Source organism: Coturnix japonica, chromosome 1, assembly GCF_001577835.2.
Source record: "Coturnix japonica isolate 7356 chromosome 1, Coturnix japonica 2.1, whole genome shotgun sequence".
In the NCBI taxonomy this organism is placed as follows: domain Eukaryota; kingdom Metazoa; phylum Chordata; class Aves; order Galliformes; family Phasianidae; genus Coturnix; species Coturnix japonica.
In genome coordinates this window covers 52,712,157-52,731,228 of record NC_029516.1, presented here as the reverse complement: position 1 = coordinate 52,731,228, position 19,072 = coordinate 52,712,157, and the positions used below count along the sequence as shown (strand labels likewise).

Genomic DNA, 19,072 nt, shown 5'->3' with positions numbered 1-19,072 from the left:
ACATTTATAGCCAAGTCTTTATCCATTGCACCTCAAATACGAACAGCACAATAGATGAGTACTCCCCCCTCGCACACACTTACAGAGGTAGCCTTGGGGTTTTATAAGAAAGCCCTCCAGAGCTAGAAAACCAAGATTTCTGAATTTCTACTTTTCAGTTCTGCCCCTTGCATCTAACCTGTCAGGATACAGCCCTTCATTACTGCTGTAGATGATCACATACGGTGGGTGGAGAAACTCACTTGCTTTATGTTGCTCTTAATGAGCAGCTGCTCAATATTTGATTTAACCTCATTGTTCAATATGTGCCCCAGACTTTATTTACTGCACAGGGCTCAGATTGTGCTCTGGAGGCAGGATTACTCATTTCTTCATGGGCTTTTTCACCATGCTCATTACTCAGGGCTCTCACCGCTTGCTGTGGTGAGGTAATTTCTTTCTTCAGGGTTTCGGTGAGGTGAAATACTGTCTTCACATAGGAAAGGGGAAATTGAGGCACAAAAAGAAGTGTGGGTACCCACACTAAAACCACCAAGCCCTTCTTTCCTGCAAGCAGGCAGCAGCACATGTTAGGGATGCTGTGTTTTGAGCACTGCTCCCATGGTCTGCAGTCACAACCAATGGCCCTAGTCTGGCCCTGTAATCATGAGTAGTAAAGTCCTTGCACAACAACAGCAAGCTTCTACATAGCTTTGAAAACTGATTTTTTCTCCCCAGAATTTGAGATCGTACCGTTCTATAGCGTTGGATGCTAAAGCTTTCTAAATAAAAGCTTGCCGAAATGCAAATACAGACACAGCAATGGCATGCCATCTTTCACTATTTTCCATTAATCTGGTTAATTAAATCTTCTGTCTGCAAGTGGATAAATTTCAGCAGATCTGTGGCTTTGGCTTCTTTAATGATGTAGATACTCTGCAAAATTCATCTCTGATATATATGGGTTACTTAAAGACATGCTATTTTATTTTCCCTTTTAAATGTCTTTCAAGTGTTTGAATATTATCGGCATCAGCTGCAGGAATCTAGAAATATAGTAGATGAATTGAAAGAAGAACCGTGTTGAATGGGAACTCTGCTCTGAACGAGCCCCTCAATGAGGAGTCTCCTGCAAGTATAGGAAATGAGTTGTCTGCAGTAATACCTGGTTTTAATATTAATTGAATTTATTAATTAGAACCATCAGCCATAAGGTCAACAGAGCAATAAAACCACTATAGAGCCCTGAGGTCTTTTGCCCAAAGGAAATGTCATTAGCAAGGCCTGCAATAATTCATCTGTTTTTATGTATAGATCGTTCATCCTCCTGTGACTTGAGTAATTGCTAAGGAAGAAAAGATAGTTTGTAGTTTCTTCAGAAAATAACAACTTCCTGCAGGCTTTTAACACATTCTCATGTTCAGCCACAGCTGATGACTGCCTGATTGAGCACCTCCTTCCTTACACACCCATCCTAGTGACCTTGGCAGGGGTCCTACCTTGAATGTTTGAGAGATGGGCTGAAAGGCAAAACGCTGCGCATTTAAGTAACACTCATGAAGCAATCACTTCTGTGACCAGCTTCTGCTCCTTCAGCTTTGCGTTAAGGCTGAGAAAAAGGAAAAACCAGTAGAAGTGATGCAGTAAAACAGTATTGGAACTGTAAAAAATACTGCAAGAGAAAAGTCTCCAGCACCATTCGCCTGCTATGTGGCATGTTTACCCTCTTCTCTCCTTGCTGGTTGATTCAGAAGTCAGAACCTACCTGAAAAAAACAAACAAAAAACACCTTCACACTGTATAGAAATGGGTCTTGTTTGTACCTTTTATAAATGCATGCTCCTACTACTGCTCTCTGCTTGATAGCATAACTCACAACGTATTGCTGCTTTCCCCAATCATTTCAGTGGTACTAATATCAGAAATCGAACATCTCTGTTTGCCATTGTCATGGCCACATAACAGTGGTTCCCCTGCATTAACTCTGAACCAATGGAGCTACACTGTACGCAAAGGGTGGTGAGGTGCTGGCACAGCTGCTCAGAGAAGCTGTGGGTGCTCCATCCCTGGAGGCACTCAGGGCCAGGTTGGATGGGGCCCTGGGCAGCTGAGCTGCTGGGTGGCAGCCCTGCCCATGGCAGGGGGTTGGGGCTGGGTGGGCTTTAAAGTCTCTTCCAGCCCAAGCTGTTTGATGATTCTATGAATGCCTTCTTTCCAGCTCTTTTAGTTTTATCAGTCATCTCATACTACTTGATAGTTTTCAGTCTCTAGTTTCTGGATCCAAGAGTTTCCTAGTATTTTATTTTATTTTATTTTATATTTTATTTTATTTTATTTTATTTTATTTTATTTTATTTTATTTTATTTTATTTTATTTTATTTTATTTTATTTTTTCTTTCTTTTTTGGAAGTATATCAGCCTACACTAAGAAAAAGAAACTTTTTAACCCACTTAGTTTCAGAAGACAGCCTGCTCAGACATATCCACGCTGAAAATCATAAGGAGAAAAAGCAACAGAAAAGCAGACGTAAAAACCCTGCAGTTTAACTGAGAGATCCTTATGTGCATAATTTTTCTAATATCATAAAAATCTCATACATTTTTAAGCCTGTCTTCTGAATTTTGTGAGCTTGATGAATGTTTCATGAAGGACCGGGAAGTGGCGTTATTAAGTGTTAATGAGAATCAAGCCTTGATGAACTTGGAGCATTTCTCCTCAGAAGAGGAGCGGCTGTGAGGGGGAAAGCTCTGGCAGAAAGAGATGGGCCCACCCTTCCCCACTTCTGACTGCTCTCAATACGAACGCTTTGTTAGGGAAATCATTCCAGACTCTGCGCTGAGCCTGAGGCACTCGGGGTCAGGATGTTAGATGCCAAAAAAGCGTTGTACAAATGCATGTGCAATGCAACCGTGACAAAAATGCTAAAAGTGCTTAGAATCAGGGAGTGGGAATGCTTCGACATGGGATGCTGCTGCTAATCTAGATTAGCCTAGGCCTGTCTTGCTTCACATGGTCAGTAAATAATACAAAGAAAACTGACATCCAAGCATACAAAGCCACATTCCTCTGCTGCAAATTAAAATTAGAGGAAAAGAAATGAATACAGAAAAACTTCAAAATGTACTCGTTAGTGCCCATCTGACACACACGCTTTCTCAAGAAGTTACTGTTCATTTCAGTCAGTTCTGATGGTTGCTTCACTTTTCCTGACCCTGCAGGTTAATGACATCAAATTCACATAAATATGTCCACGCTCTCCAAACTTAAGCACTTTCTAAAGATGTTTCTGTGTTTCATCCCACCCTATCTTTCTGCTGGCTGACCTTCATCATGTAAATGTGAAAGCACTTAACCATGGCAAACCATTTACTTTCATCAAGCCATAGTCTTCCAGTGCTATTAATTCCAGCTTTCCAGTTCTGAAATAGGAGGTGAGAAAGGAGTCTGTGCATTTAAACAGCCACAGACCCAATACTGCTCTCAGGTTTACCCTTTAAATCCAGGGGAAGAGTGGTATGCTCTGGGATTTGTAGCACTGGAGGAGAGTTCACAGCTGGACTGAACAGCAAAACCAGTTCTGCTTCACACAAAGAAGTGGCCCAGAATCCCCAAACCAATACTTTTTCAGGGCCTGCCTTGACAGCTGGACGTAGAGCCAAGGAGACACTGTCTTCTTGACACCAGGTTATTGGGTCCTGGTCACAGAGAGCATTGGTGGGACATGGAGTGAATGGACCAACCTCATTTCAACTCCTCAGCATGACATCTGCTGTGGTGTTGCCAGTCTTTCCTTAAAGGGCCCTGGATGGTTGATTTTGCCTGGGAGCTTCATTAGGAGGTTGTAGGTTTTGTTGCCATAGGGCTGCTCCATAGAAGCAGAAAAACTGAAAAAAACAAAACAAAACACAGAAAAACCACCTTTGCCTCAGGAGGTTTACCTGGCACCCCTCCACACTGCTGTTTTCCACTGTGAACAACCTTCCTGCTGTAAGTATACTCAACAGCAAAACTTTGAGCTTAGGTGGGAGGAAAGCCTTAATAAGTGGTGCTAGTGAGCATGTGGGCAGCTGGCACGTACGGTGTGGCTGGAGGGAAATGGAAACCTTATTAAGTTGCTATTTGATCCAGACTAGATGCCTTGTTTTTGTTTCAGGACCTGCTGCTTATAGCTCAAGCTATTATAGCTCAAGCTAGACAGGTCACAGCCAGTGGGACACTTCCATAGGTGGGGTGTTCCCAAAGGAAATATGTGCATTTTTCAGAAATGCTCTGCACCTACAAACCTCCTTGAAATCTATGCAAAATGTAAGAGCTCAGCCCATTGGAGAACCATCAGTAGCACGTCCTATCAGTCCCAGGGAGGTGCATCTCACACACTGACAACACCTGTTTTTCATCTGAATCTGTCAGGTTTTCCCCACTCTTCCATCACCCCCAGTCCTCCTCCTGCTTCCCTCATTGCCTTGTGCAAGCTCCCCATCCCTCAGCTGTCATGCACACCGAGCTTTCATTCCTTGTATTTTCCCTGCTGCTCAGGGAATGAAGAGCAGAGCTCCTGAGGGGGAAAGTTAGCCAGCAAGATGCTCATTAAACAAATAAATTAAAACATATCAGCTCCCAAATGACAGATTGGTAACAGAACCAACATGACCCCTGTCGCTATGCATTTCCCAGCTGGGTGCATGCTTGCTGAGGCTCACTGACGTTGCGCACAAACTGCCCAACCTTTTCCAGCTGATGTTTTTCTTTCACAGGTAGCTCCAGTTGTGAATGCATGGGGGAAAAGCTGTTAGGATTGCTCTGGCATACCAGAGTGCAGATATATTATGTCTTTGTCACAGGTTGAAATGTTGGCTGCTCAGAAGCCAGGGGCCGTGGTCCCCTGTTAAGGGGCTTAAAGGGGGAGGGCTGGTGCCTGAGCTCCCTGTGTGGCAAGGCGAGTGCACTGGTGGTGCTAACACGGGCACAGCCACAATCTCCTTTGAAACAAATTCTTCTCAGAAAGAGTGGTGCTGCATTGCACAGGCTGCCCAGGGATGTGGGGGAGTCACAGACCCTGGAGGTGTTCCAGAGCCATGTGGATGTGGCTCCAAGGGACGTGGTCAGTGGGTATGGTGGGGATGGGGTGATGATTTGACTGGATGATCTCACTGTTTTTTTCCAATCTTAATGATCCTGTGATTCATTGATCCTGTTTCAAGGAACGGCTGAAGGAAGCTGAGGAGGTCTACAAGGCTGGCATAGAGAATTGTCCAGAGAGCTCCGATCTGCACAACAACTACGGTGTTTTCTTGGTTGATACCGGTGAGTGAGATGAAACAAAGGATTTTCTCTCTTGGGTTTATTTGCTTTGACATGTTTTATTCAGTGCTGTATTTCTAAAAGAGTTTTGAAGGCTTGCAGAGTTGTAGCTGTGTCTCCACTGTAGCTTAGAAATAAATATCCCTGCTCTGTTGAGCTGGCAGTGTACTGAAATGTGTAGTCAGCGTACTCAGTGTGCAGCAAAGGCATTCAGCCTGCATGTTTCCTCCACTGTTTCTCACCATCTTTGCACAGGCGTTTGCTCTCTTCAGTTCAAGCTGGGAAGCACCCTAACAATCCTGCCATTTCTCTGGGATAGCAGGCAGCATCAAGTAAAACCTCAGTTTAAAACCCCAGGCACACAAGTGGATCGTTATAGTCTTTGAAGCACTTGCAGCTCTTTAGTGACAAAGCTGCTCTTTGACTAAAGGTTGAGTGCCACTACTGTAAAAACAAATATGGCTTTTAAACCACAATCCTTTGTGAAAACATAATGTAAGATACTATGGGGTGAATTGATTTCTCAGGGGCTCCATAATGGCATAGAAAGCCTTTCTTTTCTGCGTTGCTGGTTCCCATCCAACTTCCATGGACTCAGGCACTTCCTGGCATCCACATAAAATGCATCTGCAGTTGCCACCTCTTACTGACAGCTTTATAAGCTTCCAAATCTGAGCTGACAAAGAGCTAGTGGAAACCAAGCTATCCCCTGAAGTCTCTCCAGAACAGAGCTGTGACTCAGTGGCAAAGCATCATAGACTTACAGTGTATTGCTGCTCCCGGTTCAGTCTCTTTCACACTGTGCCCAGCTCCAGTGGTGCTTGGGAAGCAATGACAGTGGCAAAGGGCAGTGCCCATTGGTGTGCACCTGGCTGTCCTCCCTCTGAGCTGACACTCAGCTGTCACTCTCCTGTGGTACCAATGTGAAATAAATAGGAAGCAAAAAAGAAAATTCATCATTGAAAAACGTCTTGTAGCATAAACGACAGATATTGAGATCCTGAATCTGTGCGCTGGCAAACTTCAAACTTGCAAATAATAAAAACTCCAGCATTGTACTCCTCTCTCTTTCATGACCCAGATTGAATGGCCCTATTCCTGCCAAAAGATTTGGTTCAGATGCAGTGCAGCACTCTTTCTTTTTTGCACTTGGGTGTTCTGCCAAAGTCCAAACTAACTTTTCCTGTTTTATTACTACATTTCCCTACACACAAACAATAGGAAAACAAAACAAAACAAAACACTGAATTTCAAAACTGAAATCCTGACATGTAAATAACCTCCCTGGAGAGATGGTAAATCATGAAGGAGCTGTGAGGGACTCAGGCTGTGTTCCTGCTCAGTGGGCAATGGAGAATGAGAGAGTGAGATGCGCCACGCTGGGAACCTGCAGGTTTTGTGCAAGGATCTCCAGCAAGTGTCCACACTGGAGATATATATGATATCACTAGGTGATTGCAGTGAGTAGGGATGCTCAGTATGTCTCCCTCAGTGATATCTGTAGCTATTTGCTTTGAACGGGACAGGCATTTGTCTGACCTTAAGGACTTGGGTGCTCTCCCAGCTGCTTCCTGGCCTGTTCTGAAGTTGTGGTTTTCACAAACCTCCATCTCCTCAGCGGTGGAAGCAGAGTGAGACTGCTGCTGGATGCTTTAAGAAATCCTACCCTGAAAGATAAGCAGTTGATTTTTGATGAATCTTAAGTGCTTCTAAATCTCCCGATAGACTTCTCCCAATCTCCTACAGAGGAAATAACCGAGGAGTGTTAATGGTACTTTTATGTTGCGTAGATAATCTCAAGAAAACCAAACGTTGTCTGGTAAGCTGTGAAAATAAAATTCCCACAGCAGCATATGTTCAGCACTCGAACACACGCAGGCTGTTTCAAGATCTGTTTTCCAGCTAGAAATTGAATTAAATCATTTTGAAGTGATTTGGCTTAAAAATGCCAATACTGTAACGCAGGGATGTCCAACCACTTGGCTTGCCTGAACAGCTTTGAACGAGGAGGAATTGTTTTGGGCCTCGTATAAAGTCTATCCTATAGTTAATGTACAAAAGTAACAACGCTTCTTTTGTTTTTGTATATTTCATTAAAGCATAAAAAGAAAGTGGGTTGGAAGTACATGCAGTCTAATGCTTTGCTGACAGACACAGATCTGTGAGTATCAGCTTTCACCACCAGACTAGCTTTTCTAGACTATGCAAAGCAATTAAACCCACACTGTAGCTCAATTTACAGCATTTGCATTATTGAAATTTTTTATTATTATTGGGATTGGGATTTTTTACTGTGCCCCATTCATTTCTTCAGTAGCTGGTTAATGGGTTCTGCACTGCACGGTCCCTCTTGAGGACAGACACTGTTTAGACAAATAAAAGTGTACTACAAGAAATAGCACTGAAGTTGATGAATGAGTGGTGTGGCACCTTTCTTCCATTCAAATTGAGCATTGGAATTTCCTAAAAATATAGGACACTGGTGAATTATGTTGAGCTTTTGGAGGCGTTTGCGCAGTCTTGTATTGTGGTGGTGATGATGTCATGGCCCGCAGGACCTTTCCCAGGTAGAGTGTTTCTCACAGTGAAGCAGTGCCACCCAATGGCACTGAAGCACAGAGACAGTGACGATGTGCACCAGAGTTGGCATCCAGACACCTGCAGGATTGGGTTTATTGCACAGAGCTGAGAATGAGATACTGGCAGCTACTCCCATGCACAACATGCAAAGACTGAACAGGATGAACGCTAAAGGGTGATAGGGAATAGTCCCTGGTTTGAAATGGCTGAAATGATTTGCAGTGGTGTGGCTGCAAGGAACGCTGATGGCTTGTTCTCCATGCCTCCGTGGACTGCTCTCTCAGAGCCAGTGGGTTAGGGTAGGAGGGCGCTCTCATGGGAGGTGGGACATGCATAGGGGTTACATCTCTCCCAGTGGGAGAGATGTACTGGTATAAAAGTGTTTTCTTCTCCAGGGGCTCCCGAGAGAGCAGTGTCCCACTACAGACAGGCCATCCACCTGAGCCCTACACACCACGTTGCCATGGTCAACCTGGGCAGGCTTCACCGCTCCCTGAGTCAGAACAAAGAGGCTGAGGCATGGTACAAGCGGTAAGGAACTGAAGTGGGAGGAGAAGGTTTCCCTTGTCCTTCCATATGGCTTATTTCTGCTGAAATGCCTGTGATACTTGAAACTGTCAGTGTATGCTTGGATTCTCCGTCCATTCAAAATCAGATTTATTTGGCTATTTTTTGTGAGTGCTTGGCCAGACAGTGCTGACGGAGGCCTCCAGGCTGAGCACACTGCTGCCTTTGGGTGAGGGATGCTCTAACAACTTCAGAGGTGTTTTCAGTGGCTTGAGCAGGTTTTTAGTGCTATTTCTACTGTCCTGAGAGTTGCTGTGTGAGTGATGTGCCAGTGACAGCTATAACTCCTGCATAGCACCACCTCCTTTTTGGCATCCCAACCTGTGCTCACACTCCCTGCCCCTAACAGCCATACCAGCCCCTGCTGTATGTTCACATGCGCTTTGGATTTAGTCTCTCCCTCTTGGGTAGCTAGAGAGATTGCTGCTGTGGGCACACTTATATCCCCCTATGACATTAAAATCATGTTTCCCATGGTGGGAAGAGAATGCTGTGCAGAGTGTGGGGCTCTACTGCTCGATCTTAGTGCAAGCCACAGCTCACTCTTCTGCTTTGTTTCCCACATCACCTGGAAATATCTCTTCTTCCCAAATTCCAGGGCACTGAAGGTATCCCGAAAAGCTGAAATCCTGTCCCCACTGGGGGCTCTGTACTACAACACAGGGCGATACGAAGAAGCTTTGCAAGTTTACAGAGAAGCAGCGTCACTGCAGCCTTCAAACAAAGAGACCCGACTGGCTCTGGTGAGTTTGGGATGAGCATGGCCAAGCCAAGGCCACCTGTAGAGCAGGCTCAGAGCTTGGTGCTACCTCCATGCCAGCCATCCAGTGACCATCTCTTCCACTCTTTTTGTTTCCTCCTCATCTCCTGTCAACCTCAGAACATGTGTCTCAGCCACTACCTTTCCTGGCTCTGTGTGGCCCTTCTACCCTTCCTTGAGGTGCTGTTTCTTAACACCAACCCCTTCCTCACTGAGCCTAGCACCAACACTATATATTAGAGAGCTGAGCTTTTAAAATCATGACTTTTCTTAATGTGGCTCTATAGGCCCAGGTGTTAGCAATGATGGGGCGGACGAAAGAAGCAGAGAAGATGACAAACCATATACTTGATGAAGATGTGGAGTGTCTGGAGTGCTACCGCCTTCTGTCAGCCATCTACAGCAAGCAGGAGCACTATGCTAAGGTACCATGGTTGCGAGATACCCTTGTCTAGAGGGCTCACATATAGAATTCTGTCTCTCCAGAGATGTCATGTCCCATAGCACACACTCAGGAGATCCAATTTTTTTTTCACTGTGCAGCATGTAAGAGGCCTTAGTAATGGTGGGACCGTGAGAAGGAAAGGGCACAGAATACAGTGATTCACTGTCCTCTTGCTTTTTCACAGGCACTTGAAGCTATAGATAAAGCTCTTCAGCTAAAACCAAAGGATCAAAAAATCATATCAGAGCTCTTCTTCACTAAGGGAAACCAGTTGAGAGAACAGAATCTCCTTGATGAGGCTTTTGAGGTATGACTGTTCTAAGCCCCCTGTACTGTTGTATAGGTGAAAATACAGAGTTAACTCTTTGTGTCTAATACTCCATGATGCACATACCTTGGTTGCTGGCTTTGGGTGTTTATCAGTTCATCAGTAAGTACAGCTAAAGATATGGAGCAGTCAGCTTCTCTAGTTGGTTGCTACTTTTCTCCTCAATGGGGGGGCTGCTTTCAACTCTTCACATCCATCTTTTTTATTCCAGTTTGAAAATACAGCTCCTTGCCCTGAGAGGTTAATTACTGAGTCATGGTGGGACCATGGTGGAGCTCAGGCACTGACCAGACCCCTGGTCCATCCTGCCCCAGCCCCACTCACTGGCAGTGGCAACTCCAGGTGACTCAGCTGAAAGCTCAGGGACCTGTGGGAGCTCACAGTGTTGTTATATCTCACCTCATTAACTAATAGCTGATAGACTGGCTTATCCTGTGGAACAGAAGGCTTGACAGCTCAGAAATTATGTTAATGCTGAATAATAGCACAGAAAATTATGTTACTAGGACAGATCGGACTATTCTCAGAATCCCTGGAGACATGTAATCCTGGTTTGAATCCTTTTCTATTATGAAACAGTAAAAACAGCTGTTTGACTGACTCCACAAAGTCCTTTTTGCTTGTCCAGAGTTCAGTGGCAGAAGCAATGGGGAGGAATAGAGCTGCTCTCAGGTCCTTGTGGTACTCGTGTGCAGGTGGCTCTACCATAGTCTGCAGCCAGCTCCGAATTAAAGCCTTGCAGAGGGAGTGCACGCTTCATCTGTGTGTGTGTTGTTCCATTGCTGCTTTTGTTTGAACATCTAGACTCCTAACCTAAAAATGTTTTGTGTTTATGTAGAACTATAAACGGGCTGTGGAGCTCAACTCTGACCAAGCTCAGGCCTGGATGAATATGGGAGGCATTGAGCACATCAAGGTATGTTAATTTTGCTTTTCCTTAAGCTGTCAGCTGCAGGGAGGACTACTCAGGACAGAGAGCTAAACTTGCTTCATATTGCCAATAGCTGCACGTCTATGGGCAGTATGGACCAGCAAGCATCCTTGACATATTTTATCCAAAAAAAAACACCTGGAAAGTCTATACAACCCCAGCTAGATTTTCCCAACCAGGTTGCTTAGAAATATTTAACATAAAACCCATATTTTTAAGAGGACAGGCTGAAAGGATCAATCTGCCCATCTCTAAAGTTTTTGTGCCCGAATTATTGACCTACCTTAGAAAAATTTCACGGTGAGACAACTTCCAAAATTCCCTTCTACCTAATAAATTTAATAAAGATGTCTAATGCAGAATACTGACATGAAATTATGGAAATAGGCAGCCGGCTTTCTTATCTTTGTGAATACTTTAGCATATAATTATGATTTGGGCCTTACGGATTCACATTGTGTGACATCCTCTGGGTATTCTGTCTCCAAGTAAAGTTAACTCTTCTGGTACAATATAATGGAAAAATGTAAATCCACATTTTGCCATGTGTGTTAGTTTGAATTTAGGCTAACAGCACTCAGTGATCCGTTTCACAATGAAATATTCTAGCTACATAATAATATCAAGTTTTATAAACACTTTTCCCTTTGTATTACAGTCTTCACTTTTCCCAAGCAGTGAACTTCCTATGCTAGGGAATACAAATGCAATTTATCACTCATTTTCTTTGCAGGGAAACTACATCACTGCCCGTGGCTACTATGAGAAAGCTTTGCAGCTGGTACCAAACAGCAAGTTGCTGAAGGAGAATCTGGCCAAGCTCGATCGCTTGGAGAAACGGTTTCAGGAAGTCCAGGAGAAAGATCAGACATAGCATTCAGTCTCAGCAGTGGAAAGGAACTCACACTCCTTGGAGAAGAATGTGGTAGAAGCCCATTGCTCAAAGTGACACTGAAGGAATTCTGGCAGGACTCAGAGTTACGGAAGGCAATTTTTGAATGCATGCTTACATTTGATCAAATAACAGGAGGCACTCAGCTCCTGTGGGACATGCTGGAGAACGAATTAAAACCTTCCTTTAATCAAGATTTATGTTTAGGCTGAACCCATTTTAATCACACTGTGAGTGGTGAGACATATAACTCCAATATCATGGTTATCACCGGGGAAGCCATGGAGACAAAGCACTCATTTATTGAAGCAGGGGTGAAGTAGCACCTCCTGTTACTCAACACAGGCTTACCTTGTCCACAGAGAGTACCACTGATGAGCTTTGTTGCAAGTGCCGCTAGATCCATCTAAGCCAGGAAGAATGGTCCTATAGGTCACATAAAAAGGTTTCAAGGGGTTGATGGTGAGGAAATGGTGGCCACTCATACAGCTCTAAACGTGACTCGAAGATGATTCTAAAGAGAGGGAAAGCAGTATCTGAATACTGCCCTGGAAGGACAATTGAACAAGTGGGATAAATGACCCTTAGAGGAAAAACCTCAGCTGAATGTTTTACGCATACGATCGTCATTTTATAATAATTTGGTACATGATATCAGTATTGTCAAATACCATATAGCTTTACTCTTTGCTCTCTCCCTGCAGGCCAAATGAGTACTACTCTGCAAAAATGGAAGTATTCAAAGGCATTGAGAAACTCTAGGATTACTTGTCTTCCTGTCCAGTCCCCAGTTAAAAAGCAAAAAACAAAACAAAACAAAACCCCAACAAAACAAAAACAATAAAACTGATTGGTGTAGGAGGTAAAGTAAAGCCACAGAATGATTAGGGAAGATTTGGCAGGCCAGGAAGGTACTAAGGAGGCTTTTTATGGGTGTGCAGGGACAAAGCCCATTTGTCATGGTGATATCACTGACAAAACACTTTGTCAAAGTGTTCTCACCCCGTCCCCTAAGAGATGCAGAAAATAAGCTATAGCTAATCAGTCATAAATCTCTATTTTTAAATAGGAAAACAAATTCTCTTCAGAATTGGGGCTTTTATTTTTGAGCTTTATTTATTTAACTTATAATCAAATGATTAATATATTTTCTCTGCTTTATATGAATTGGGCAGTGTCATTCACAGCTGGCCACGTGGCTGGGCTTTGTCACTTGTACTGCCTGAAGTCAGAAAAATGCAGCACCACTGAAGTGTGCTTAAATAATTCCCCCTGGTGAGAATTCTAAAGTAAATGGCTGTGGAGCACATTGGGCCAAACTTCATCACAGTAACAGCACTGCTGCTCGTTCTGTTTGTACCAGTTTAGAGAAAGAATGGATGGTTGGTGGTGTTGTGCTTGGTGGTCCTGCCTTTGTGTTTAGACATCAGGGTAGGTCACCAATTCGTTCTTCTTGCTTCAGAAAGCTGCCCTAAAACATGTATTGAGTCTCGCTTGTGCCCAGTCCCTACAGAAGAGCAGCCTTAGGTTTGGCATTCATGCATGTCTTGTCAGGAAGAGCCTGTGTGGGAGTGACCCACATGTTGCCCAGGTTTACTTAGTGGTGGCCCTGACAGCCCTGTGCTGGCTTCACTGGCTTCATCTACAACACTTTGTGTCTTGCTGCTGCTGTTGGTCAAGTTATTGATGTGAAGCAGCCACATTTGGTGCTGAGAGAGAATCCAGGCCAGCAGAGACATCTCTGCTATAGCCTGGGGAGCAGCAAGAGCCATGGAGAGGCCGGAGTTGTGAGGTGCCAGGCCCTGCACCCCATTAAGGGCCAAGTCCAAGGAGATCAGCCGTTGCTTGCAGTTGGGCATAGGCCAGCTCCTTAGGGAGCAAGGGCAAGCCTCTCCCTGGTGGATTTTCACTCTTTCTTCCAGCCTCCTTGCCTTTAGGGGTGAAAGTGGATTTGGGGGCTTGGGGATGGATCAGCAGCAGCTCTTGTCTGGTTGCACAACTTTTATAGCCATAGACTTACTGACCTAACGTTTCTGCAGGTTCCCAGGGCCAGTGCTGCACTTGATGCCTTGCACGGAGTAGCTTTGCACAGCCCAGGCACTGCCAGGGGTCCTACCAGCGGAATCCTGTGGGATACTGAGTGGGGAAACCAGCACACAGATGGCCTCTGAGAAGAGCTGTTGGTCTCCACAATGCATAGCAAAGCTGTAGAGGGTTCATAACTAAGATATTCAAAGGTAACATGACCATACTGAGCAGCAGGGGAAAATAGTCAGGGCCTAGCCAAGAACCACAGGTTCTTCTCATCGTGGTCAGGTAAAATGTCCTGCCTTTCTCCAGACATGTTCTCCAGAGGGCTGGCTGCCTGCTGTGCTGCTGGGCAGCAGCATGGTTGGGGCCAGCAGGGATGTGTCTGGTGCAGACCCTGACACGGTGCTGTGCAGAGACCCTGCTAGGAGCCATATGCAGAGTGCTCTGACACCCAGTGAAGCAGGGAATGGGCCAGGGGAGATGCATATCATCTATAAAGTTTGTCTTATAAAGATATATTAAATAAATACTATATATTCTACAAGCCGCACAATAGTGTTGCTTTAAATTGTGGCCAATTAAACATATTTTTTCAAATAAAAAAGAAGTTGTATTTTTTATAACAGTGCTTTGTGGGGGGGGGGGGGGGGGGGGGGATGATTTGGTTTTGTGTTTATAACTTCAGTTTAAGACTTTGTTTGTCTCTCTTGGGTTACCTGGAACAAATGTCTTGTTCTCCTAGAACCCAATCAAAGCCATCTTGGCCTCCTAAAGCTGGTACATATGTAAGTACAATAAAGCTTTGGCTGCCCCCTCCCAGAATATGGAAAAGGATTACCATTTTGGTAATGCTGTCTTCCTTGTAGAATAACCTAGGAAGATGAGACTCTCCTTCCAGTGAGGGAGGCAGGTTGGCTGGAAGGCGTGCTGTATGTTCATCCTATCTCCTGAAAGAGGAATATGTTATAACACATTCATGTAGAATAATCCCAGCTGAACTGGTTATGTTTCTGTGACAAAAGTCTGTGTTTATGGTAGTTACTGAGAGGAGAAGGGTGGTTAATGACCCCCAGATTCCCAAAGCAGCACTTTATACACCATCTATGCAGGATGATGGTCTGCGAGTTGGCAGAGTATCTGGAGAGTGATTCAGGCCATGAGCTACCAAAGCAGTTAAACGCTCGCAAAGTTTTGAGCTGACTCCCTGTCTCATTGGCTCCTCGATTGCTAAAATGCTGTGTTTATTCAGGATGTTAATCTTGTAAAAGATTTATTGCAGGTGAAGAAGAGCAATGGAATATAATACAAAATGGGTAACCTCCACCAAAAGAGGATACGATTGTAAAAGATAAATAGAACAACTTATTTTGTGATAAACTGGGTATAATCCAAATTAATCATAGGAAATGTCCATGTCTTCTAGCTCTGCATGGCTCATAAAATAATGAATTATAAATACACTGTTTTCTGCCAACTGTGCCGCTCAGCATGGTTAGCAGAGATTACAAATTAATAAATGGCTGAAGCTTATCGTAGTGGAGGGGAGTTTGTTCTTTGTGTCAGTTGCATTGGCTAAACCTCAATGCTCACCAATATTAAAGTGAAGAATTAACTCAAAGAGGGTGAGACAGCTCCTGTCTAACTCTCACCGTGCATTTTAATCCTAAATGAAAAACATAATTGTGTTGCTTTTTCCTTTCCCCATGAATAATGTTTTCAGCTGATGGATTTTGTTTTACTTTATTGCTTATTTAAGGTCCAACATTCCTTGCTTCCATCCCTTTTCCATCCCTCAGGACAAATGATGCAATGGAGGGGATATTTTCTCTCTCTTATAGATTACTTGGACTTGACTTCCCTCAAAATGCGCAGGCAACTTATTTTGGCCCAACAGTAAGTGAATGCAGCAGTGAGAATAGCCTTTGTTCCAGATGTCTCAGTGAGGATGGAGGGTGTGTGTATGCAAGCAAGCATGTGGGTGTAAAGAAGTCAAAGTTGAATAATTCAAAGTAAAGAGCCTAACTGGACACACCTTAAGCTATCTCAAGCTTCTTAGCAGTTATGGAAGCAAGCCAGAGGTGGTGTACAGTGTTTGGTGAAGGAAGATAATGGTCATTTAAATTTTAATGATTAGGCCTTTTGCAATATAATTGTTTGGTTGTTTTTTTTTTTGGCCCTGTTTACCCTCCAAACTGGTGCTTAAGTCTCCAAAAAGAATATGTGCATTGAATTGACCAAGTACTGGGATGCTGTTATTCATGTATGAGCTTATTTACAATCTTTGGAAAAACTGAGCCCTTTGAGGCTTTTTCTCCCCAACCTTCACTCTCTTGCAGCAATTTCAGAGCTTACCATTTTGCTTTCACATACATTTTAAACCCAGCAGCAATGGAAAAAAAAAAAAAATAGCTTGGCATTTGTTTGTGTTTCATTGTGGCAAAGTTGCTTCAGATAATCTTGCTAACTTTGTGCAGAAGTTCACTGCCATGTTCGTACTGACTTGCTGAAGTTTTTCTTCTGGAAGATACCCGCGGTGATGTCCTATGTAACTATTACGGCTTCTACAACCGTATCTGTGTAGAAATCTCTGCCCAAAGTGGATGTCACACCCGCTGTGTGTTCCTCTGTGTGGGAGTTGTTTGCGTTGGCTGTTGTTCATATGGTTCTTATTGCTGTATCTGATTTTTTTTTAAGATCAGTTATGCGTATCTTTTCGAAAGAAAACAAGAGAACAGCCCATGGATTAGAAGTCTTTTTACACATAAATTCACTCTCAACAGCAGGACGTATGTCAGTGGTACAGGAATTTGCAAGTCTTTGTTTTTCTCGCTGTGGACGTACAGCTAGATTTCACATACAGGAGTTATGCTCGAATTTCTTTGCGAAAGAAAATGTATGTAAATGTCTATTTTATATAAAAAGTAAGAAAAGCGAATGGTGTGCCTGGCTTTGTTCTGTTGGCCGTGAGGTCAGCCTGTTCCTTAGGAGCAGCCACGGGTAAGTTCTCCTGGAGGTGGAAAGGTGTCTGTTTCTTATTCCAGTTGCTTTCCATTTTACTGCCCAAGGAGTCAAACCGATTGCTCACAGAGGAGCAGCTTTGCAGCACATATGTGTGCTTTTGGCCATATAAAAATACTTCAGCAGGCATTTTTTTTGGAACTCGAACATGGGAAAAGTTGAGGGCTGGTGTTTATGCATTTTCTTAGTGGTTTGGACACATTATGCTAACATAGGCTCTTCATGTCAGTCTTTACGCATCTGTCAGAAAGGTATGAAACAAGACGTGCAGGATGTGAAGAGAAGAAACAGAAAGGAAGAAGAAACTCACTTTGTTCTTATTCCCTTCTCCCTGGAGGATGTCCCCAGGTACTCCCCTGTGTTCCCCTGGGGCTGGAGTTCTCTCAGGAGATATACGATGGTGATAAATGGCATTACTGGAAATGGACCTGGAAGAAAAACAAAAGCCCTGAAAACAAGCCATAGTGTTTCCTATCATCTAGGCATGAGCATAACACTCTGTAGCACAAAGGGGAATTGCATGCTTACTTCCAAGACATCCTGTATGTCCTGGGATTCTCCCAGATCTGGACAGGGCATGATTTCATAATGGAGCTTCCTACCCAGCGCCCCCTGCCCAGGTCCTCACTTGCACTGATGGAGCACTTCTGGCACCTACTTACAGCCTCTCTGTAAACCCTGTGCATTACTTTGAAGAAGCTGCTGGATGCTTCAGACAGCTCGCTTGGTGCCTCTGGGGAGGGAGATGCAAACACACCATGCCTTACAAAGACATCTGTCAGCCCACATGTCCTCCTACCCCCACTCTGCTCTCCTGCTCCTGCAGGAGCGCTCCTTCTGGCTGGCCTGGGAGGGTAGGCAGGGAGCCCATGAGGTGAGGAACATGGTGAGGCTGCATCATCTTTCCCTGCACAAAACAAGGGAGTTTTGCTTTGACTGGCAAAGACTGCGGTATCCCCAGGGCTGTTGGTGGCGGTGGTATTGTGGGAGATGTTATACCCTGCTTTTGTCCCTGATGGCACAGCACGAACAGAAGAGACCAGGGAGCCAGTGGCCTCCTCCAGACCTACCTGGTTTGTAGCCCTGCAGCCTCACCTGCCAAAGCTGATTGACCCCTCACCTATTACAGGGGCTTGTTAATCAGGAGGAGGGTTGTTCTGATGTGTGGTAGGGCACAGCCTGGACTTAAGGTTTCAGCATCAGGTGTTTCTTAGGGTCATGGTGGCAACTGGGTTCCTGATGCAGGTTGAAAAGGGAGGTCACACTGGGCAGAAGAGTGGTGTATCTTCAAGCAACTTCACCCTAGCAATGAAGCTAGTGCCGAAAAGACCTGCCCAGCTGGGGCAAGAAATGGGATACCAGCTAACTGCCATTCATCCCATCCTGGTTCACTGTGATGTTGGTTCTTCTGTTGATGCTAATGCAGTTTCCCTTCCCCGCCCAAGGGAACAGTGCTTTCTCCATTATTTACGTCCCTGATAAACTCTATTTTCTACTCCAGCAGTAGGCTTGCTGCTATAGCAATAATCACCATGCTCTCTTGCCAGGAGAGCCAGTCAGCAGCAGGGGCTGGGGAGAGCTTGGTCCAGGTCAGTGGCTTAGAAAATTGTGTCTGGTGTTGTGACTGAGCGTTCTGTGGTAGACAAATGTTTTGAGGCCAACGGTGGAGGCCTGGGAGTGACACAGCAAGGTGATAAAATGCTGTGTGGGAAGGGAGGGGGAGAGAGGCTCAGAGCCCCTCTGCAGCCATGATGCTGTGTAGGGATCCCCATAGCCTTGTGATAGAGGGCAGGTGGTTGCTGCTGAGCCTTGGGGTGCTGGCTATGCAGTAGAAGAGATGTGAGCTCTTCAGCTCACTGGCACTCAGATACAGCAGTGTGAATTCCTGCGGGTCTCTCTTGTGCCACTGTTCTGATGGAAAGTTTAAGTGTGAGCATTCAAGGCTGTGCAGAGGATGTGGCCCAAAGCCAAAGGAGAGTGGATAGTCAATGCTGTGGTAGTTGGTGACATTTTGGATCCAGGCTTTCCTTTCTGGTGACTCCACTGAGTTATTTTGGGCTCTTGCCTGGGCAAACACGATGAGCACCTCCCAGTTATGTTGTTTGGGGAGTGGCAGGGGGTGAGAAATGAGTCATAGAGTCATAGAATTGCTCAGGTTGGAAAAGACCTCAAAGATTATAAAGTCCAACCACAACGTAACTGTACTACCCTAACTAACAACCCTCCGCTAAATGATGT

General features: G+C 44.6%; 1 protein-coding gene across 1 annotated transcript in view; it reads left to right on the top strand.

Moving 5' to 3' along the window:
• TMTC1 (transmembrane O-mannosyltransferase targeting cadherins 1) overlaps positions 1 to 16,751 on the top strand; it is a 138,689-nt gene extending 121,938 nt beyond the window's left edge. Inside the window, exons 14-20 of the mRNA XM_015865935.1 lie at positions 5,183 to 5,285; positions 8,258 to 8,393; positions 9,028 to 9,172; positions 9,477 to 9,614; positions 9,819 to 9,941; positions 10,801 to 10,878; positions 11,627 to 16,751. Coding sequence (XP_015721421.1) covers positions 5,183 to 5,285; positions 8,258 to 8,393; positions 9,028 to 9,172; positions 9,477 to 9,614; positions 9,819 to 9,941; positions 10,801 to 10,878; positions 11,627 to 11,767 — 864 coding nt within the window. The 3' untranslated portion in view covers positions 11,768 to 16,751. The remainder of the gene's footprint in view (positions 1 to 5,182; positions 5,286 to 8,257; positions 8,394 to 9,027; positions 9,173 to 9,476; positions 9,615 to 9,818; positions 9,942 to 10,800; positions 10,879 to 11,626) is intronic.
• The last annotated feature ends 2,321 nt before the right edge of the window (positions 16,752 to 19,072 follow it).